This window comes from Thunnus maccoyii, chromosome 6 (assembly GCF_910596095.1).
Source record: "Thunnus maccoyii chromosome 6, fThuMac1.1, whole genome shotgun sequence".
NCBI classification, from domain to species: domain Eukaryota; kingdom Metazoa; phylum Chordata; class Actinopteri; order Scombriformes; family Scombridae; genus Thunnus; species Thunnus maccoyii.
This window is the reverse complement of record NC_056538.1, coordinates 23,613,589-23,635,809: the sequence shown is the minus strand read 5'-3', so window position 1 is coordinate 23,635,809 and position 22,221 is coordinate 23,613,589. Positions and strand designations below refer to the sequence as shown.

The following is a 22,221-nucleotide window of genomic DNA, read 5'->3' as shown; positions in this document are numbered from 1 at the left end:
TAAACACTGACACATGTTTTTCTTGCAATAATAATTCCACCTGTTCATACTGACCATTAGTCAGTCATTAATGCATTTACATTGTAGGTGATGGTGGATAAAATCCAAAGATCATGTTTGGGGCAGCAAGAAAATCTTTAAATCAACAGAGACATTAGTGCGTAATTTTACTCCTGCACAAATTTATTCTCAAGCATCTGAAGCACCACCGCAGGTCTTATGTGGGAATATGTTTTCTATCCATTAAACTGGAGGCATACTTGCACTGATATACACTATCACTCCGCTACAGATGGTTAGTTGAATGGGTTTTCTGCCTGATAGCAGCAGAGGGCTGCATCTCATTTTGGATGTTGCCAGAGCACTGGCTGGTTAACCTTTACTGCTCTCCAGTAGGACACTGAACCATATGACATGTTAATGTTTCATATTCCCAAACACTTAAATGAATGTCTGCCTGAATTGACGGAGACTGGTTGGGCTGAGTTCACTTCTTCAAAGGAAACCTTCACAGTCATTAAAATGTAAGAGATGTTCATGAATAATTATGACTTCATATTCTCTGTCTGTTCACATATCATATCTGAGGTAGCCACAGAAGTACACAGAGGTAGAATGAGGGCAGGTTATGGTTATTTAGTATGCCTCCCATATAATCATATATAACGCCCATGTAATCATTCACTCAGTGAATGAAATGGAATGCAAAAATACATTTTAACTAAAATTGAATTTGGAATGAAATTGTAAATGTAGTCTATGTGCACTTCTAGTGGCCACCTGGAAAGCAGAATTCATGAGTGACTCATGAAATGAAATCTGCACCATGTTAAAAATGCTATGTTTCATTTGGTTTACATCATGAGAAACTGTCTCAATGTTTTGACCACAGTGTTAAACCTGACATGCAATTTGTGAAACTAACCTCAAGAGAATTAATTAGTAACCTTTAAAGGTGTTGAAATACTAACAGAGGTGAATTCTGTTCCGGAGAGCATCAAAGATATGTACATGACTGAAGGGACAGACGCTTCAGTGGAAAGACCTGCATCAGCCTCTGGTCCCACAGACATGGAGGGGTCCAGTGACAAGTTCTTCTGCTGCAGGTGGGTGCGTCACAGGGTTCCACTGGCCCACAGAGAGGAACTATACCACATCCTGAGGATGACAGGGCCCCTGGTAAGGTTTGGCATGTTTACCTCCCTTCTACATATATGAGAAATTGGGTACTAGGATCAAGGTTGTCTTTGATAATAAGCTCATTTTTACAATGGAAGAATGATGAAAGCGATTTTCCCAAGAGATTTTTTAAACTGTCAACAAAAAAAATGGACTTTGTGTTTTAGAAGCAGGAATCAGTCAACCAAAAACAGGGTTTGGCAGGTTTCAAACAGTGACTGAACAATGTTTGCAAGCTGCCAAAGTGATGACAGTGTGACAGCTCATTTGCTAAGCCGTAGTATGAAGGCTGTGATTTATAACTGCAGATTGTGTTTACTGAAATTTAACAGTGCATTACCTGTGAGCTACTAGTTGTACCAACTACACTATTGTTGATGTTTTGCTTTCTAGCTGCTCTCTCGAATCCTTCATTACCTGCTTCCATTTGTGGTTACAATGTTCTGTGGGCGACTGGGAAATGAAGTGATGGCTGGCTATGGATTAGCTTCTGCTGTAAGTGGTCATCTGTATATTCCACCGAGTTGTGGAGGTGGAGACATAATTTCAAGGGAGCTGGTGGAGGGAAAATGAAATATCACAACTATGAACTCACCTTCCCTGGGTAGCTTTTACAACTCTCCAACAATCCTGATGATTTAATCAATATATGGTACATTTATTGTTATGAGTCATAGAAATATTTCTTACATCACAGTCCTAAAGTGTATCGGACCAATTCAAGTATGTTTTTCATATTAATTTCAGACCATTAATGTCACCACTGCAGCAACAGGATTTGGTCTGGGGCTGGCATGTGATACTTTGGTGTCTCAGGTCTGGAAAATAAAATCTTCTGACGCAATGATACATCACATTGACCCTCAATGCCAACTTTTTCTCACAAAATTATTAACATTGTCACTATGCTGTTGTGCAGACATTTGGTGGTAAGAACCTGCTGCGGGTGGGAGTGATCCTTCAGCGAGGCATCATCATCCTGCTGCTGTTTTGTTTGCCCTGCTGGGGTCTGCTCATTAACTCTCAGGCCATCCTGTTGTGTCTGGGTCAGGACCCTGAGGTGTCCAGGTAACAACAAAGTAGTTTCTATTGTACAGTGAAAGTTTCTTCCCATAACTGAGGTTTTGAGTGGCAGTGTACTGTATATCACCTTAAACAGACAAGTGCATGTTTGTCTTTTTGATTTCAGAATAGCTCAGCTGTATATTACAGCATACCTTCCAGCAGTACCTGTGAGTTGTGACTTATCTTTCACCTACTAATACTTTCCCTCAAACCATGAATATCAAGAGATTTTTTTCATTGTATTTTTTGTCTTTTAGGCAATTTTTCTGCATCAGCTGCAGGTGTCTTATCTGCAGAACCAGGTGTGCAACTGCCCTGTAAACATAATTTGGCCTCTTATTTCAGAGAATCAAAATATGTTGTCTTAATTAATGTAATTACATTTCTGAGGGGAAAGGCATAAGTGGTACTCATCACATCTTCTGCTGTTTCTGTTTTTAGGGTATAATATTACCACAGATGTATACTGCTGCCATGGCAAACATAGCAAATGTGGTGACAAACTATGTATTTCTTCACTGGCTGGGTCTGGGGGTTAGGTATGTGTAAACACACATATGTCAGTATAAAATGTACATTTTACTAAAACCGGCATACACTGATATGAATGTGTTTTGTGTGCATGCATCTGCCTTACAGTGGATCTGCAGCAGCCAATACCCTGTCTCAGATTTACATCTGTGGTTTTCTGTTTGCTTACATTTGGTGGAAGAAGCTCCATGTAACAACATGGGGAGGTGAGGGATGTGATACTTGTAATCCTTCTCTGCTTACATGCAGACATACACTGTTCATCCTCCATCTTTTTCAGATGACATAATTAAGTGTCTCTCTCCCCCTGCAGGCTGGTCTGTAGAATCATTGCAGGAGTGGGGCTCCTTCATGAAACTGGCCATTCCCAGCACACTGATGACATGTTTTGGGTGGTGGGTTTATGAGTTTGGGGGATTTTTTGCAGGTAATTCGAATATATTTTATAGATGTAAACCATCTACAATATACAGTGAAATTTTATTTTATTTATGCCTATCCCAAAGCTCACCGATTTGATTCAACAAGCATGTGATACAAACTTTGAGTCATGACTGTGATGTTTTCTATTTCTCTAATGATCAGGAATGCTAAGTGAAGATGAGCTTGCAGCCCAACATGCTGTGATGATGGTGTCATTCATAACCTACATGGTATTGTGTATTGACTGTGTGTCAGAGCATCACATTCTCACTCTTCTTCACACACATCTCAGTCTCCTTTCACAATTTATAGTTGTAGTTTAGTTTCTTAACGCTCTTTGAAGCAGCTCTTTTGCATTATAATGTTCCTACTTTATGATTCCTGGCTGTATTACTTTTACTTTTTCCAAAATTATGAATCAATAGTTCCCGCTTGGTATTCAAGCTGCAGCGTGCGCCCGAGTGGGTAATGCTCTCGGTGCAGGAGACACTGCCAGGGCGATCCTCACCAGCAAAGTATCCCTCTCTCTCGCAGGTCAATTTGAAATATATTCAGCTGTTGTTGCTTATAAATAATAAACCAGCATTTAATGTTTTAATGCCTTGTTTGACAGCTCCTCTTTTCCAGGTGCCTTTGGTGTTGTTGAAGGTCTTGTGCTCGGCTTCACTAAAGCAGTGATTGGCTTCTTGTTCACCTCTGATGAGTGAGTCTCCACAGCTGCAGGCTCATTTCAATAACTGTAATACTTAATGTGATTGTTAGAGCACAGGTGATACCTGCGGGATCTTAATTATAAAACTTCATTTCAGGAAGATCATAGGCCTTGTCTCTGACTTGATGAGTGCTTATTGTTTCCTTCAGCTCTTTGATGGTCTTGTGGTGAGTCTCCCCAGCTGTTCTTGTGTTCAAAGCAAATATATTTGTATCACATATATAGAACACATGATAATTAGACATGTGTCTTCTTTCCATCCTAGTGTGTATCAATGGGCATCTTCTTGGGCGCGGGCAAACAGAAGATACCAGCTGTGGCTAATTTCATTGGATACTACGGCATAGGACTTTCACTCATTGTTACTTTAATGTTTGTTGCAAAACTGAGAATTATAGGTGATTACTTGAGGAGATCATTTTCTGTTGTTGTCAGAGGCATTCAAGACAAAGTAATAGCTGCATAGGAAGAGCATATTATTATAAGTAAAGCCTGCTGTGTCCTTGACAGAATAATCTGTCCTTTTCTCCACAGGTTTTTGGCTGGGACTGCTCATTTGTGTAATTTTACAGTCCACCTTCTACATCATTGTCATCTTCAAGCTGAACTGGAAGAGTATGACAGAGGAGGTATGCAAGTGGCTAACCTAATGATCAGGGTCCTGCAGGGCCTTGGCTGCCTGGACAGAATTTGTTTTATTTTTACAGCATTTGAGATAGATCATGCTTTTGATAGTTGTGTGTTACATGTAGAATAAAGAAGGACACTGACAGTTGAGTTTCTGTATCTGTTTGTTTGTAGGCTGTGAAACGAGCTCAGAAGAAGACACATGTGCCATTATTAAACACAGCTGCCCTGTCAGACGCTGCGGGTACCAACACTGCTGGTCAAACAGCAACTAATGGGAATGTAAGTGATCTGTCAAACTTAACACTAACAACAGAAATGCCTTTTTTGTAGCTTGTTCCACATTTTTATCAATTGACTTTTCTACTTTGTTTTCTTGTTGTTAACTCATTTATATTGGACACTTAAGTCAAAGATACCAAATATCGAATAACTATAATTTGACAGTGCCTGCTCTCCCATATGAATTAACTAAATGAAGTAACAGGAAATGTAATACTGTCTCCCAAGTCAGGGGATGGCTACATGTCTGTGAGTACCGAGCACCACAATGGGGACACAGAGACACAGTGTGGACATGTGGTCCAACAGGTGAAGGCTGACCGTCTCTCCATTACCCAGCTGATCCTCAGACGAGGCCTCACTATGTTTGCGGCTGTTGCTCTTCTGGCTGTGGGAGCATCTGTGCACTTCCTTGTGCCTTTGCCAGAGATCGTGACTTCAGAGGCCAACTTTACAATGGACTGGATCAATACTACATATACCCCTGATCAAATTCTCTCTACTGTGCTGGACTCCTGAGGAGTCAGGACAACCTTGAGAGCATTGATCATAAAATCATTGTTCATGCTCAATGTCATAAAAAAATAAAATGTTATGCTTTCTTGAACTCATCATCTTTGATATTAAGTGGCTGAGTGCAAAACAGTGACAGATTTGCTGAAAATGAATGAATGACTTATTTAAGAATATTTTGCTGTAAGAGATTATTTCATTGTTTGATAATAGATAATTTCACTTTTTAGGTTTTCTCTAGGTTTTTGCTCAGCTGGGAATATAGCTGTGTGTTGTCAGCATAGCAATGAGAGATACTGTATTTTCTATGAACAGACCACAGTGGAAGCATGTATAACGCAAATAACATAGGACCTAAAATAGAACCTTGGGGCACACCACTCCAAATAGTAGCAGAAGATGAAAAATAATTGATCATAACTGAAACTAATCCATATTGTAGAAGAGACACAAACTAGTATAAGGGAGCATATTACACATCTGAGACGGTCAAAGAGTATAGGATGTTTGACTGTATCAAACATAGCCGAAGAGCCCAACAAAATTAAAACAGCATGGAGCCTCAAGACAGTATAAGTCATTTGTTACTTTAAGAAAGCCAATTCAGTACTGCGAACTGTGTACTGAATTTGTCCAAAATGTTGTTGCATTGTATAAAAGGAACAAATTGTAAATTGAAATTACTCAGAAATGATTAAATATGGTTGGATCTAAATGACTAAGAAGGTGTTTATTGTGGATAAAAGATTATATCAATTATATCAAATATTTCCTTAAGAAGACGAGGTGGAATTATATCCATTGAGCAAGTAGTGAGTGTGAAATGATATCGGACAACAAAGAGAATAGGTTCAAAATGTTTAATAATAATATTGTAATATACACTGTAATATTATTAATATTGATAATTGATTGTTGGGGGTAGGGTTAACTCAGAGTCTCAAAGAGAAAGTCAATCTCTCCATATAATATATTTCCTTTAAAAGAGATATCCACTCTATTTTTTGTTGGAGGCTCTTTGATCATCCATTTCTTAGTATAGCTTTTTTACTTGTTAGAAGACATTTGTCTTGAAGCTTTAAGTTTGATCAGTATATTACCTAGATTTATTGTACCAAAATTCAATCTCTAAAGCCAAACTTTATTTCTGTGTCTATTTCTAGCCAGTATGTTTTGTTTGATGGACAGCTCCAAAATATGTGAAAGGCACCAAAGGGTTAAATGATCACATTGTCTCCTACAATGCCCATTGTCCATTATGTACATTTTTTTATCTTTGAAGTAATGAAAAACCTGATAACGTTCTTCCAGGACAATTCTCTGCATTGACCAGAACTAGAGGTAATGGGTTGAAGTTCACATGTTTAACCATTCAAGATGAAGACATTCTTGCTTTCAAGTCCTCTATCTTAGTCTTTGTTGTGATTGCAGGCATTTTTTTGTCTTTCCCTCACAATCTGCGTTGTTTCAGCTGGCTTTGGCTTATTTCCAGGTCAGCTGTTACCACAACAAGATTTCCTTCCTTTCCAACATCCTGGAGAGCTTAGATAAGTACATGAGAGAAAGGACAGACACTTCAGCAGAGGGACCTGCATTGGCATCTCATGTTGTAGACATGGAGGGGCCCAGTGACAAGCTTTTCTGCTGCATGTGGGTCCGCCTCAGGGTTCCCTTGGCCCACAGAGAGGAACTGTACCACATCCTGAAGATGACAGGGCCTCTGGTAAGGATTGGCACTGTTTATATAACTTGCACTATCTGTAAGGAGCTGTGTGGATTGAGGCAGTCCTTGCTGAATCGCTGATTAATACAACAGAAGATTTACGAGAAAAGGTTAAGATGTCAGGAAAACAGACTCCCTTGTCTGAGACTCAGAAGCAGAAATCAACTGACGTAAAGCAGTGTTTGGCAGGTTTCAAACTTTGGCTGAACAGTGGTTGTAACCTGCCAAAGTGACGACTATGTGACAGCTCATTTGCAAAGACTTACAGTAGTCTGGAGCCATAATTGATAATGGATTGCACATTTTGTTAATTTACCATGTATCACCTGTGAGCTGCTAGTTGTATAAACTGCACTATTGTTGATGTTTGTCATTCTAGCTGCTCTCCCGAATCCTCAATTGCCTACTTCCATTTGTGGTTACAATGTTCTGTGGGCGTTTGGGAACTGAAGTGATGGCTGGCTATGGATTAGCTTCTGCTGTAAGTGGTCATCTGTATGCTCCAGAGTTGTGGAGGCTAACAAGAGGAAATTACAGGTGGAGATGTAATTTCAAAATTAACATTACAACTGTGAACTAGATAGGTTTTACAATTCTCTCATAAACATGTTGATTTAATCAATATAGTCCTTAAGTGTACATCAGACTTATCAATTATGTTTTTCATATTAATTTCAGACCATTAATGTCACCACTGCAGCAACAGGATATGGTCTGGGGCTGGCATGTGATACTTTGGTGTCTCAGGTCTGGAGAACCCTTTTCATATGACTATATAAGAGACTGATATCTTATATTGACCCCCTTGATCCCAACTATTAATTTCCGCCCTCCTTTCTAAAATGTTTATGATGTTTGTTGTGCAGACATTTGGTGGTAAGAACCTGCTACGGGTGGGAGTGATCCTTCAGCGAGGCATCATCATCCTGCTGTTGTTTTGTTTACCCTGCTGGAGTCTGCTCATTAACACCCAGGCCATCCTGTTGTGTCTGGGTCAGGACCCTGAGGTGGCCAGGTAATTAACAGCACCAAACCTACAGTAATACCATAGCTACCACTACAACTGATGTGTGCAAGTTTGAAAAATAATCAGTCAGTACTCTTGACCCAAACAAATACCACTCCAGCATTTAAGTCAAATCTGGTCTGCACAGATTTATTGAACACAATCAGCATAATGGGAAATCTTTATTCTGACTTAAATGGCCAAATGACCTGCTCCACTTACATTTTATATCACAAAATAATTGCACTGAAATCTCGCTGTTCCAGTACTTTGCTAGGCATATTTTGACCTACTGTAAGCATCTAATGTACTTAAATACAAATAGTTTCAACTCCATCAGTTTGTTACTTTCTCTGTTTGCTGTTTGGTGTATTGGCAGGTGCACAGTGGGTTTAACTAAGCTCACACAGCTGCCTGTTAATGCTATAACTTGAGTCTTAGCATTAGCTAAAAACTCACCTGTACAATAAATGTGCGTAACCAGAACAATGAGATAAAAATATAGATAACAGAGTTCATTACACATAGTCAGCGGTTCAATGTTAATTAAAAAATATTTCTTAATGCAGGTTTCAATAATAGTTTCTCCCAAAATAAGATTTTTCTTTTGCTTTCCTATAACTAATATTACATTTGTCAGTGTAAATAAATGAGATTGCAGTGATGATGAAGAAGAAGAAGAAGTGTAAAGTCAGTAGACAATTATAGTTACAGTACCAGTCAAAAGTTTGAACACCACTTCTCATTCAAGGGAATGGGAAGCTGTGTCCAAACTTTTGATTGGTACTGTACTTAAAATAATTTCTTCCCATAATTTAATTTCTGATTTGGGGGGAAATAAATGAGGTTGAGTTGATGTTGAAGAGTATATATAAGTTTAAATTGATAAATGCTTGTCTTAAATTGGAGCTGAATACGTCTTCTTGATTTCAGAATAGCTCAGCTATATATTACAGCCTTCCTCCCGGCAGTGCCAGTGAGTAGTGACTTTTCACCCACCTTCTTGTACCACACATTTTCAGAGATTATTGTTTGGTTGTTTGCACAGCAGGCATATCATTAACCTACTTTCTCATATTTTAAATCTACCTCTGTCTTTGTGTTTCAGGCAATGTTTCTACATCATCTTCAAGTGTCCTACTTGCAGAACCAGGTGCTCCTCTCTATTCATTCATCTTATTTCAGAGAATCAAAACATTATATACTATTAATCTTCTAGAATTTCTGGGGGAAATGTGAATGGCACTCATTGCATTGCCTGGTGTTTTTGTTTTTAGGGTATAATATTGCCCCAAATGTACACTGCTGCTATGGCAAATGTAGCCAATTTGATGACAAACTACATATTTCTTTACTGGCTGGATCTTGGCGTGAGGTAGGTGTTTCATTCATTCAGTTCAAAATCTGAATCAAACTATTACATTCACTAATATGTATGTCTCTGTTTGCATGCATCTGCCTTACAGTGGATCCGCAGTAGCCAATACCCTGTCTCAGATTTACATCTGTGCTTTTCTGTTTGCTTACATTTGGTGGAAGAAACTCCATGTAACAACATGGGGAGGTGAGGGATCTGATACTTGTAATCCCCCTCTCACTGTTCATCCTCCATCTTTTTCAGATGACATTATAAAGTGTCTCTCTCCCCCTGCAGGCTGGTCTGTGGAATCACTGCAGGAGTGGGGCTCCTACATGAAACTGGCCATTCCCAGTACACTAATGAAGTGCTTTGAGTGGTGGATTTATGAATTTGGGGGATTCTTTGCAGGTAATCCACACATAAGATGTAGTTATTGTAAGGCTATCTCTAAGCCGTAGAGAACTTAAAGTAATGGCTGTTTATGTGTACTTTTTCTCTAATGATCAGGAATGCTGAGTGAAGATGAGCTTGCAGCCCAACATGCTGTGATAATGGTGGCATTCATAACCTACATGGTATTGTGTATTGACTGTGTCAGAGCGTCACATTTTCACTCTTCACACACATCTCAGTCTCCTTTCACAAGTTATAGTTGTAGTTTAGCTTCTGAACGCTCTTAGAAGCAGCTGATTTGCGTGACAGTGTTCCTACTTTATGCTTCTTGTATGTATTAATTTAACTGTTTTTCAAAATTATGGATCAATAGTTCCCACTTGGTATTCAAGCTGCAGCGTGTGCCCGAGTGGGTAATGCTCTCGGTGCAGGAGACACTGCCAGGGCGATCCTCACCAGCAAAGTATCCCTCTCTCTCGCAGGTCAGTTTGAAACATATTCAGCTGTTGTAGCTTATAAATAATAAACCAGCAATTAATGTTTTAATGCCTTGTTTGACAGCTCCTTTTTTCCAGGTACCTTCGCTGTTGTTGAAGGTCTTGTGCTCGGCTCTACTAAAACAGTGATTGGCTTCTTGTTCACCTCTGATGAGTGAGTCTCCACAGCTGCAGGCACATTTAAATAACTGTAATACTCAATGTGATTGTTAGAGCACAGTTAATACCTGCAGGATCTTAATAATCTTAATTATAAAACTCCATTTCAGGAAGATCATAGGCCTTGTCTCTCACTTGATGAATGCTTACTGTTTCCTTCAGTTCTTTGATGGTCTTGTGGTGAGTCTCCCCAACTGTTCTTGTGTTCCGAGCAAATATATTTGTATCATCCAATAAAATGAGAAAACAAAATAATTAGACATGTGTCTTCTTTCCATCCTAGTGTGTGTGCACAGGCATATTCTTGGGCACGGGCAAACAGAAGATACCAGCTGTGGCTAATCTTATTGGATACTACTGCATAGGACTTACACTGAGCGTTACGTTCATGTTTGTTGCAAAACTGAGAGTTTTAGGTGACCATTTTTTGTCCTTTATACATAAGGTCAAGGAAAAAATAGGTGGTACTGTACATAGGAAGTGCAGGTTGTTCTAAATGAAGCTTGCTGTGTCTGTCTCCACAGGTTTTTGGCTGGGACTGCTCATTTGTGTCATTTTACAGTCCACCTTCTACATCATTGTTATCTTCAAGCTGAACTGGAAGAGAATGACAGAGGAGGTATGCAAGTGGCTAATCTAACTATCTGGATCATGCAGTGTCCAGAGACAAAGACAAATTTCAATAGCTATTTGTTACATAATCCATAAGAATACAGAGAGATTGGCGGTTAAGTTTTTGTATCTGCTTGTTTGCAGGCTGTGACACGAGCTCAGAACATACACGTGACATTAATAAGCACGGCTGCCCTGTCAGACTCTGCGGGTACCAACACTGCTGACCTTATATCACATAATGGAAGTGTAAGTGGCGTGTTATACTTAACACTGTCAAAATGTAAATTAAGTTTTACACTGTGATCATTTGACATTTCTATTTTGTCTCCTTTGTCTTTGACACCATTTGCGGTCATATGAATAAAAATGTCATATTTTCTCCCAAGTCAGTGGATGGCTACATGTCTGTGAGTACCGAGTGCCCTGATGGGGACACAGAGACACAGCGTGGACATGTGGTCCAGCAGGTGAAGGCTGACCGTCTCTCTATTACCCAGCTGATCTTCAGGCGAGGCCTCACTATGTTTGCAGCCGTTGCTCTTTTGGCTGTGGGAGTGTGTGTGCACTTCCTTGTGCCCTTGCCAGAGACCCTGTCTTCAGAGGCCAACTTTACAATGGATTGGATCAATACTACATATACTCCTGATCAAATTCTCTCTACTGCCCTGGTCCCCAAATGAAGAGCCACATTAACCTCGAGAGTCCAAGATAACCACAATATTTCTGTTTAATGTCAAAAATACAGTACAAAGGTTGTCAAACTCTCTTTAGTTTAACTCACTCTCTTCAAGACAATGTGGGTGTGTACAAAAAAAGTGGTTTATTTACTGTGAAATCTTGTGAATGAATGCTTTAAGTATTAATTCAGTGATAATAGACAATTTCTCTTTGTGTGTGTTCCATCTGCTTTCTGCTTATCTGCCTCTGTGCCTGTCTACTGCATGTCCTGATTAGACATCATGCGATGCAAACATCTGCGTCATATCCTGCACTGGTGGCTTACTGTAAAAATTACTCCACTGAACACAGTAGACTTTGCTCATGTTCATGTAACCAAGTTAGTTGTTAGTAGGTTAATAATGATTCCAGCAGCCAGGATCAACAGCATGACAGCCAGAGCCACACCCCTACGCAGGAGCAGAGTCCTGTGAGGGAGCTGCTCTTCCACTGCTGGTGCCACCTCAGTATCAATCAGCTCCATCACATCTGTTTGGCCCTGTGAGTTTCCTGGATCTTCTGGTTGGGAATCTGGACATACATATGCAAATGTGACTGTCAAATCCTCTCAGTGAAACATTGTGACCTTTGAATTCAAAGGTTCTAACAGGCATTTTTATTGAAAATGAGTTATGAATATTTTGTTTTGATTTATTGTTGGTCGTATGCATTAATTATCATATAATATGAAAAAATAAAAGGTTTTATCTCACAAGTAATCCTAAAATTTTTATAAGGTTCCAACTATACATCCAATCAGTGCTCAGAATGAACGCAGAAGGACCAATCAAGTTCAATCTTTTTAAAGTGTTGCCTCTGTGATTCTTGTGGTTAAGAAGCTTAAAAGATTGTGATACTATGCGAAATCTGAAGTTTTGGAACCTCACTATTGTTGATTTTTATCAAAGACATTGTAGATAATACTGTTAAATGCCAACCAAGTTGAGGGTCATTTTAAAAGAAAAATCTTGTTTGGACTGATGAAAAGCTGTTTTTACCGTTATAAATTACCACGCAACTTGGTTTGTGTCTGTTTAGCTTGTAACTTGCGTACTTCAGCAAACAGACCATGATGAGAGTGACCACATTTCAAGCTCAGACAAAGACAATGATGACCAACTTATGTATGCAACAAAAATTATTAGAAAATTTAGGAGCAGAAAAGAAAACAAGATTCAAAAGCATTAGCAGAAGTTTTACTAACTAAAATGTGAAACCTTTGACATGCAATATCTCAAAATGCAGATAGAAACTTATAATTCTAAGCCAAAAAAAAATGTCAATGTCAAACTGATAACCTACTGTTGGTAAGAGATTTATAAGCATTAATTAATGGCTTTATTAACGGTTAATACATCATTTACTAACACTTCATAGATAATTAATAAACCATTAATAAGATTTGGGTTATTCTTTTTAATGGTTTATATATTATTTATAAACATTAGTAAAATTCATTTAAATTCATTGAAATCAAAGTTTCAAATTGATTATTAATAATGCCATTAATTAATGCTTACAAACTCATTATAAAGGGTGACTTATCGGTGAGTGGTACCATTTCAGCTCTAACTTATGACACTGAGCTTTTACACAAGCTTTAAAGGTGCAACGTATATTTTTTTTTAGCAATATCAGTATACCATCATTACATTATCTATTATTTCCCTGCTGTATATGATAAATGTTTTATTTTCTGTAACAGTATAATATGCTTTAGTTGCTGCATAATCTTTCTTACTTGTGTCTGTAGAGCTTCCACACACTCCAGCTCTGATCTGAGCCTGGAAGAAAAACAATGCACAAACTTTTTATTCATAAAGAATTTGCCTTGATCCATTTAGAGTGGGAAATAAACAGTACCTCTGAATACTAACCTCGAGTGTTGCCTTTTTCCAATCCATTCTCACCAAGTAGAAAATCAGGAATGAGCACTGCAGAGACACACATGTAAACAAGCCTGTCCACAGACCTGGGGGCAAAAAAAACAATTTTTACATCCCACTTAGGGCGTAGCAAACAGATGATGGTGAATCTCTCATGAAAAAAGGACATTAAAAAGGACATAAAATTAAAGGTAGGCAATAATACGGCACAAAACAGCTGAAGGATGAGAACATCTCTGCTGTAAATCTTACCCTTGATTCCTAATTTAGCTGCAAACATCAGTGATACTCCAATAGGAAAGCCAATACCATAGTAACCCACAAAGTTGCAAACAGCCCCAACTTTCTGTTTACCTGCTCCTCTTATAATGCCTCCTGAGGAAGCCTAGACACACAAACAGAATAAGGACGCGGTTAGATGTGCCCAAAAGATCATGAGATCTTCTTCGGATGTAATGGAAGATATACTTACTGATATTGCATCTAGAAGGAGGAATGGAGCATAAAAAGCTATGACATCCGCAACCCTCTCTCTGATTTGTCTGTTGGCAAAGAAGAGAGACTCAAAATTTACAGTTTGACAGTATAAGAGAGGTGAAGAAATTATAGGAATATTAGATTTTTGTGTGTTATATTTGAGCTCTGTGCAATATTATATTATCTTATCTTGTATCTTTGTATTGCCATTTTGTCTCAATTTAACGACCCTACACAGCATAACTGAGCACAGCTGTCAAGAGCATTAACCTCAGGTTAATATGTAAAAGAAGATGTAAGCAAAGGTCACTGTTTTCTGTGTGGGCAATAACTCAAATAATGGTGTAAGGTCATTTAAGAAACCTGTTATCTCTTCCAGACCTGACTCTGTATGTGTCAACACAGTCTGACTGTGAGTGAACAAGGTAATAAATACAGTTGTGGTCACAAAAATACATAATAGAGATATACATGAGGATATACTCACTCATCATATGTAAAGACATAAGAGATATGGTCCTTCAAGCTCCCAATCAGAATTGCCAAACATATAGAGACTGACCCTGTGGTAAAGGGTAATATACTTTTAATTATCCACCGGTTGCATCATTCAAAATGGGCTGAATTGCTCCCTTATATTCACACAAAGGACAATCACAGTCACACCCACTGCTGACGAATGACAACCTAAATAACAACCTTTCTTTAACCTTCAAGCTACTCCTGCACTAATTTCTTGAGTGAAATTAGAACAATGTAACAATAATTACGGTATTATCTTAAGATGAAATACATGCCATTTTAATAAGATGTTAAGACATGACACAGAAATAGTGCTTAAGCGCTTACCAACCTGCACAGAATATTGCCAGTTTAGCAGACAGCTTGGCCTGCTCTGTTTCTCCAGCTCCCAAGGCATGTCCAACTCTCACATTGCCTGCCACACTGAAACCTAAAGGAAACTAATGACAAAAATTAATCTGCTGTTACACTACATGCATTAACATATGATTCATTTCACCCCATATGATTTCATTGTATATTCAGCAATAAACAATTCAGCAGTCACCATGTATGCTACATTTGCTAGTTGGTATACAACTGACTGAGCTCCGAGTTCCACTTCACTTATTAGACCTGTCAATAACAAAACAACAGTTAGATTTCAGACCCACTTTAGTTCACACTTCACAAATGCTTTAAAATCACAAAGTCACCTGTGATATCACATTACCTGCCAGAAAACCTCCAATCTCATACGTCCACCACTCAACACACAGCATGACCATGCTGGGGATGGCCAAGTGGATGAATGAACCCCAGTCCTGCAGGCACTTTTTAGACCAGCCTGGGTAGTCAAAGAATGAATGAATCATTCAATAAATCAGTTTATCGATTAATCTGTCTGTAAATGTATCTATATAGAATGTAAATTAATTAAATTAAATAATAATAATTAAACAATCATATAAATATCAATTAAATGAATCATTAAAAAATGTTTTACATCACTAAGAATGCAAGACAAACTGGAATAAAGCAGAAAAATCATTGCATTATTGTATACTTGCATTAGATTATGTCAGTGTCTTTGTCTACTAGGGAAGACTGCTGCTTGCATGAAGGGGTGTAAAACTGGAACATTATTATCATGCCCTCAGGATATTAAATACATGGATATATGGAACACATTTTAAGTTGTTGAAGAAAAAGAAGTGATGGAGAAGTTGCATCTAACCTGGTCACATAAATCACAACTTCCTGCAAAGTTCAAATGTTCACTTAAATATTTAAAACTTTCTGCATGAGTGAAAATACCTAACCACAAAAAAACCTTCAATGTACTGTGTTTGTTCTAGATACTGCTGACAATTTCTGATATATGAAATATGAATTTAACATTCAACTGTAACAAAATGTGCTGAAGTTTTCTTAAAGCACCTTTAACACAACTTTTTAACTACATGGCTTGTGGAAATAATATCAGAAAAAACACTACAGTATAAAGCCACATTCTGGGGGCAAATACATATCGGATTACAATATTCATGCATTCACTACATAAATACTTTATTTAATCTCCCCAAAAATTTAGTTTCTTGACTCCTGAGCTACAGCTTTGTTAAACTGCCAAACCACAGTTCTCCCACTTTGAGTTTTATTCAGTGCTGTAATAACTCATTATGACACAGGCTGAGAGAAACACTGGAGCCTCTAATGATATGCAGGGTCACTATCCTCCAATGCAAATGTTGTACTCACCTCCCCAGGTAGCCTTGTGAAGACCTTTCCACATGATGTAAGCATAGAGAATCCCAGCCATGGCGAACTGGGAAAGTGTGTTGGCAACAGCAGAACCTCTGTACAGAGTATTTCATTGTGTGATTATAGTCATGTGATGTGAGCAATACTGTCGATACTAGGAGTCCTGTGCAGCTCAATAGGCGATACTTACGCCACACCCAGATTTAATGGGAAGAGAACTATGTAGTTGATGAGAGCATTAAGGAGATTGACCACAAAGCCTGTGATCACCTGTGGCCATATGATGCCCTGAAAGAGGAGTGCCAGATATTATTGTGATTAGATGGGACATTGCCAAAGAGAGAATCAAAAAAGGAGCCCTGACTTCATTTTCATGTCACATTAATATGCCGCCTTGAGCTACACTGCGGTGAAATGAATAGAAAGCTGACAAATAGAAATTTTCAGTATATTATTTTAATGTTATCCATTTGTGGATAAAAGGACACAAATCACAGGCTACATGAGCTCTCAGTCATATTAATCAATCTTTCTTGTTTCAGCTTATGACAGAGTTAATTAATGTTCACTGATTATGGACTTACCTGATTTTGCAGATATCTTGTTTCCAATGAATACATGAATGTAGCCTAGTAAAGACAGAACAAAAAAGAAAGAAAACACAACAACAATTCTCTGAGTTGCATATACTGTATTTGGACACAACAGGCTTTCATATACTAATTTTAAGAGCTGCTTAGGATCAATTGAAGCATCCCATCCCAGCTGGGCAAAGTGTAGGGACACATCCTGAATGGGTTAACACACAAACACACATTCAGCACTACATCTACAGTACGGGCCATTTAAAGCTCTCTTTCACCTCAACTGCATGTGAGCTGTGGGAGGAAACCCACACAAACACGTGGAGAGCATGTGACCTCCACGCAGAAAACACCAGGGCCTTCACTATTATAGGAAGAGTTTCATGCAGAGAGGTGTGAAATACTCACAGGAAGTGCTGGCATAAAGATCTTCACATACAACTGAGATATCCTGGAGAGAGATTCATCAACAGAATCAGCGATTCATACAAACATAAATGAAAGAATGACAATGAAAAGCAACTATTTAGAGCAGTAGGAGACAAGTAAATTTTGAAACGGCTGACCTGGCAACCTCTGGCTCTTGTCTGACAGCCAACAGAATGGGCTCTGTGTTGATGAGGATCGCCCAGCAGGGGAAACATGCCAGCAACAAAATGAGGATCCCCCGCTGCAGAATGACCCCAACTCTCAGGAGATTACGGCCCCCATAGGTCTATAAGAAGAAAGTATATTCTTATTCTTATATTACCATTTATTTCTTTAATTACAAGACTCTGAAAATCTGATGGGAAAAATGTGTGACAGGTTCATACCTGAGAAATCAGTGTATCACATGCTGATGACAAACCAGACCCAATAGATATACCTGTAACATTAATAACCTGAGGATATAACAAACATTGGTGGATTATGCTCTGTTGCTCAACTGGTTTAATTTGACAATGTCACAGTAAGAGTAATAATATACTTACTGATATGGCCAAAGACACTCCTGCCAGCTCTACCCTTCCTAGATGGCCACAGAAAATAGTACTGACAAGACTCACTGCAAAAATCATAAACTGGGCGATAATCTGATGAGAAAAGTCAAAATGGATGAAAATCAGCTGACTATTGAGAGATCAGTAGGCTGTTATTACTGGTTTGTACACTTAATTGTATAGTTTCATAAATTAAAGCAGCCTGTATTCTTGACATGAGAAGTTAAAATGATAGTTTAAAGTGTCTCCTTTTATCATTGATCAGTATACTGATTAGACAATGAAATGTAGGCTATACTTACCACTGGTCCAGCCAGTTTAGCCAACTCTCTGATTTCTGTCTTGAAACCAACAGGGATCAACATGCGGACACGCTTTAACACAAAACATTCACTCCATGAAGAAAGTGGTGAGCTCTGTGTGGTGCTCTCCATGATTCAACTGTTGCTCTATTCACCGCTGTGTGTTGCGATATTAAGCCCTTTTTCCTTCAGCTCAGTCGAGGATCTCTGTCAGTGTGTGTGGTGATGAAAGCTGTTGTAATTCCTGTATTCATGTGAGACACATGAGATCACTGGAAGTCTGTTACTTCCTGTGAGTCAGTCGGTGGGGACAAAGGTCACACTTCAATGGGATATGAAAACATGAATTTTGAACAAAGTGTGAGCTCAAACCTGACAGCACTGTATTAATATTCAGCTCTACCAGGACTGAAAACATTATTAAATCAGATCAATAATTGAAAGAATGCAGGTACACTTGGAGTAACTGTCTAGGCTGTAGGTCATGTGACACCTTCTGAAAAGACAGTGAAAGAAAAATAACTTTTAGCAGATGAAATAACAGTGAAAAAATGCTGCCTTAAAGTAGTAGAAGTAGATTATTATGAGATTATGATTAAAGATAATACTAAAAAGTGAAAGTGAAAGTGAAGTGAAATTTCCAATCTGTTAAAAACAGATTTTGTATGTAAAAATGGAAACGATATCTTATGAAATATTATATTTGACAAGTGAATAGATTTGTTATTGCTATTACAAGTATGATCAAGTCTATAGGCTACAATTTATCCTTTACAGCAAAAGATGATAAATTATTTATTCACTGACATCTACATATGTTTTGATGCTGCTGTTTACCAACAGATGGAGCTATTTCCCTAATTATACATTCTGAAGTTGTTCCAGTTCCTTGATGTGCATTTCAGGTTGTCTATATTATATCAAATGAAATAAAATGAATTATTAGCACAAAGACATTAAATGTCATCAATTTCCCCATTGAATCAGTTTATTCATTACAAATGCCAAGTGTAAAAAAAAAAAAAACTCCGTTTGTACCATTGTTTTTTAAGGTGATGGTGGATTGATTTATGAAGGAATTTTCATACTTTTTTCATGAATTACAGGGTTATTTGATTATTAATGTAAAAAGACTATTAGATTAAGACAACTAAAACTAATGTTAAAATGGCTTAAATGTAAATATAGGATTGTTTAAAGAGATAATGATGTTCGTAGAGTTCTGTAAGAGGACATGCGCTAGTCTACTATTAATTCTCAAATCTCCTGTCCAGGTAAGGTCAACTGAGGAAGCAAAGTACATTGAAAGTAAGCAGTTTCACACCGGTTTGACCCCTAAATACTGTAACTTCACCACTAAGTCATAAGCTGGCTAGACTCAGGTGTCATTTATTCTGGCTACCAGGGCATAAAAACAATCAAAGATCTCTTTCGCAAGAGGCTCAAAGAAGAAAAACTACTCAATGTGTTTGTTACACTGAACAACCTCAGCATCAAGTGACGCTGTCCTGTAGGTCTGTGGGAAAGACGTCATTATACTGGGGCAATTTGGGATGAACATGCAAGCTCTTTGACCGCCAAAGTGTCTGTGCTTTGTTTTGAAATGCAAGGGAAAAACAGACGGGCCACTTTGAATCACCTGACTGCAAATGTCAGGACTCAATCAACCAGGCATTTTCATCCAGACAGTGCATTGAGAACTTCAGAGAGAGGGACACAATAGTAGGGTTGCAGTCCTTCAACCTCTTATTACACCTAAAAATGCCAATTTTGTAAGTGAAGCGGGGCAAAGAACACATGAACTGTGGTCATAAAGGCAGATGAGTCATCCTTCACCCAGTTATTGAGCACATGTGTGGCACACTTGTTTAAAAGGGAAAGGCTCCCTAAGGTAAAGGGTTCTGGGAACTTTTCCTGGCAAGACATACTGTATATCTACTTGACATAGTAAACTGCAGTAAACACAAAGTGTTTGTAAGACACTGCGTAAGCTTCTGTAATGCAGCATCTCTGTTGGGATGGGAGTGCATTCTTTCAGGATGACTGCTCCATTTCGATTGGTCATTGAATGAAAAAACAGAGCTTCTGGGCTACTATTAAGCTTAAATGACTCCTCCTTTCTGTGCAAGCAGTATGGTAAAGTGGGATATTACATGCCCATAGGTTTGTTGTGAGGTAACTAAAAACAAAATTATTTAGAAATATGCAGTGAAAAAGCATAATATCAACTGAACAGTCAAACTCAATTTTACCACAGGGGCACAAGATCCACTTTAGGCCCTTATCATATCAACGGATCATGTGTTTAGTAGTACATCTCCACATATTTCCAAGTACAATTACAGTTCATCAAAAAATAACTAACCACTAAGTTAAACCGAGACTTCTGGAGGCCTAGGAGGCCTTGTATATACATTACTACAAAACTGACCTACCCTCTCAGCTTAAGAGGTCTCTTTAAGGAATATGTTGACATTTTGGGAAATATGCTTATTTGCTTAGAGTTCAATGGAAAGATCAACACCACTCTCATGTCTGTGCACCAATGCTGATGCTTTAACCAGTCACCAATTAGCTTAGCATAGAGACTGAAAGCAGGTGGAAACAGCTACCTAGTCTTGGCCCTGTGATTTACAAAGAAAAAAAAAATCTGCCTATCAGCACCATGTATTCATTCGTGAGCTTTAGAGGTGTTGGTAGGTGGATTTTTTTTTTTCTCTTTGGACAGAGCCAGACTAGCTATTTCTACTCTTTATGCTAAGGTAGGCTGACTGCTGCTGGCTGTAGCTTTGTGTGTTCATGTTCTATGCAAATCTGACACTCTGTGATACAGAAAATATTCTTGGTCACTTGTAGGTAATGAAAGTGTAATGACTTACATACCTGTATGATCCCACCAAGGAAATGATTGTAAGGCCAGTTTTAGTTTTGAATGATGAAAGAATGCAATGAAAAGCCCTCTGTCTACTTTTGGCTCTCTTAGCTTTTGGCATGACTCTTGTCCACAGTTTAATTGGATACTCGAATTGCTAACTGAAACCATCTCTATACACAGTGCCAGGAAGGACTGATTGTATCAGACAGGCAACATATTGTCCTTATGTGGAACTGATACAGAGTAGGTGGAAGGCCAATACTTGCTTTAAAAGCCTCCTCATCCACAAAATACTCTAAGATGCAACAGGTGGACTTGACACAAAATATGCTCTTTGACCTGTGTGCCTTGAAGTTTTTCTTGAATCCCAAATGATGGCATATTTTGACTGTAGTCACTTATTAAGCTTGCTACTTGCTTACTCTGCAAACAGAAGGCCTAGTTTATAATGAGTTAATACAAATGTGTTTCTGGGTTCACCAGAGGTCTTTGTGTGCACAGTCAATTGCATGAAACCCCAACAAAGAGACTGGCTTGCAGGTTCAGTTTCATACTGAAGCCTTACATGTATATATAGCCAATAATGGAAGCTATGATACATGAGGATGTGTTTCAATTGGATAATGAGTGGGTGTCGGAGAGGCAGCAAAGGGAGAGAAAGGCACTGTAATTACATAAGCTTTTTTTCCTCAGTGGGACCCGAGATCATAGTGATCTGAACTGCTTTATGCACCCAACCGCTTGTTAACCACTTTTAAACCGTCTAACATTTTAATTGTCCAACAGAAGAACTGAGGTCAGACTTTTGATGTGATCCTTTCATTTCCCAGCTAGCTTTGCTGCAATGTGACATGTTTTCCTCTGTTGCACGACACCACCAACATGTCTTTGGTGCTGTTTATTGCCATAGATATGCTGTCTTATGATTAACTATTTGGAGTGTCTGCCAATCTTATGTCCTGCCTGTAAAAAATCATTCTCATCATGGTGATAGAGACTTTTTGGGCTATAAGGGATCTCTTTGGAAATGTCTCCTTTGAGCTCATA

At 38.5% G+C, this 22,221-nt stretch overlaps 3 protein-coding genes across 3 annotated transcripts; 2 read left to right on the top strand and 1 right to left on the bottom strand.

The window, feature by feature from the left end:
• The first annotated feature begins 1,011 nt into the window (after nt 1–1,011).
• LOC121898796 (multidrug and toxin extrusion protein 1-like) lies at nt 1,012–5,366 on the top strand. The gene is made up of 17 exons (XM_042414230.1): nt 1,012–1,179; nt 1,573–1,674; nt 1,927–1,995; nt 2,099–2,247; nt 2,369–2,411; nt 2,502–2,546; nt 2,686–2,783; nt 2,884–2,981; nt 3,089–3,202; nt 3,361–3,428; nt 3,624–3,732; nt 3,826–3,901; nt 4,008–4,077; nt 4,176–4,308; nt 4,445–4,539; nt 4,712–4,819; nt 5,048–5,366. Exons 1-17 carry the CDS (start codon nt 1,012–1,014, stop codon nt 5,336–5,338), a joined length of 1,836 nt encoding a protein of 611 aa, XP_042270164.1. The 3' UTR covers nt 5,339–5,366.
• Nucleotides 5,367–6,887: 1,521 nt separating this feature from the next.
• Nucleotides 6,888–11,765, top strand: LOC121898798 (multidrug and toxin extrusion protein 1-like). Its single transcript, XM_042414232.1, has 17 exons — nt 6,888–7,055; nt 7,435–7,536; nt 7,734–7,802; nt 7,922–8,070; nt 8,995–9,037; nt 9,170–9,214; nt 9,339–9,436; nt 9,528–9,625; nt 9,716–9,829; nt 9,929–9,996; nt 10,188–10,296; nt 10,390–10,465; nt 10,581–10,650; nt 10,754–10,886; nt 10,995–11,089; nt 11,227–11,331; nt 11,472–11,765. The coding sequence occupies exons 1-17, from the start codon at nt 6,888–6,890 to the stop codon at nt 11,763–11,765; spliced, it is 1,836 nt and encodes a 611-aa protein (XP_042270166.1).
• Nucleotides 11,766–11,780: 15 nt separating this feature from the next.
• Nucleotides 11,781–18,566, bottom strand: slc47a3 (solute carrier family 47 member 3). Its single transcript, XM_042414231.1, has 17 exons — nt 18,300–18,566; nt 17,989–18,090; nt 17,830–17,898; nt 17,581–17,729; nt 17,423–17,465; nt 17,015–17,059; nt 16,621–16,718; nt 16,428–16,525; nt 15,400–15,513; nt 15,235–15,302; nt 15,019–15,127; nt 14,653–14,728; nt 14,161–14,230; nt 13,941–14,073; nt 13,680–13,774; nt 13,544–13,586; nt 11,781–12,333 (listed from the first exon to the last, which is right to left on the bottom strand). Exons 1-17 carry the CDS (start codon nt 18,429–18,431, stop codon nt 12,131–12,133), a joined length of 1,647 nt encoding a protein of 548 aa, XP_042270165.1. The 5' UTR covers nt 18,432–18,566; the 3' UTR covers nt 11,781–12,130.
• Between the last annotated feature and the right edge of the window lie 3,655 nt (nt 18,567–22,221).

Coding starts and splice junctions, on each gene's coding strand:
- slc47a3 (XM_042414231.1), bottom strand. CDS start 18,431: ATGGAGAGCACCACACAGAGCTCACCACTTTCTTCATGGAGTGAATGT. Junction 15,514..16,427: donor TCACAAGGCTACCTGGGGAG/GTGAGTACAACA, acceptor TTGACTACCCAG/GCTGGTCTAAAAAGTGCCTG. Junction 15,128..15,234: donor TAGCAAATGTAGCATACATG/GTGACTGCTGAA, acceptor TTTTGTCATTAG/TTTCCTTTAGGTTTCAGTGT.
- LOC121898796 (XM_042414230.1), top strand. CDS start 1,012: ATGACTGAAGGGACAGACGCTTCAGTGGAAAGACCTGCATCAGCCTCT. Junction 3,733..3,825: donor AGTATCCCTCTCTCTCGCAG/GTCAATTTGAAA, acceptor CCTCTTTTCCAG/GTGCCTTTGGTGTTGTTGAA. Junction 4,309..4,444: donor TGCAAAACTGAGAATTATAG/GTGATTACTTGA, acceptor TTTTCTCCACAG/GTTTTTGGCTGGGACTGCTC.
- LOC121898798 (XM_042414232.1), top strand. CDS start 6,888: ATGAGAGAAAGGACAGACACTTCAGCAGAGGGACCTGCATTGGCATCT. Junction 9,038..9,169: donor CCTTCCTCCCGGCAGTGCCA/GTGAGTAGTGAC, acceptor TTTGTGTTTCAG/GCAATGTTTCTACATCATCT. Junction 11,090..11,226: donor GGAAGAGAATGACAGAGGAG/GTATGCAAGTGG, acceptor GCTTGTTTGCAG/GCTGTGACACGAGCTCAGAA.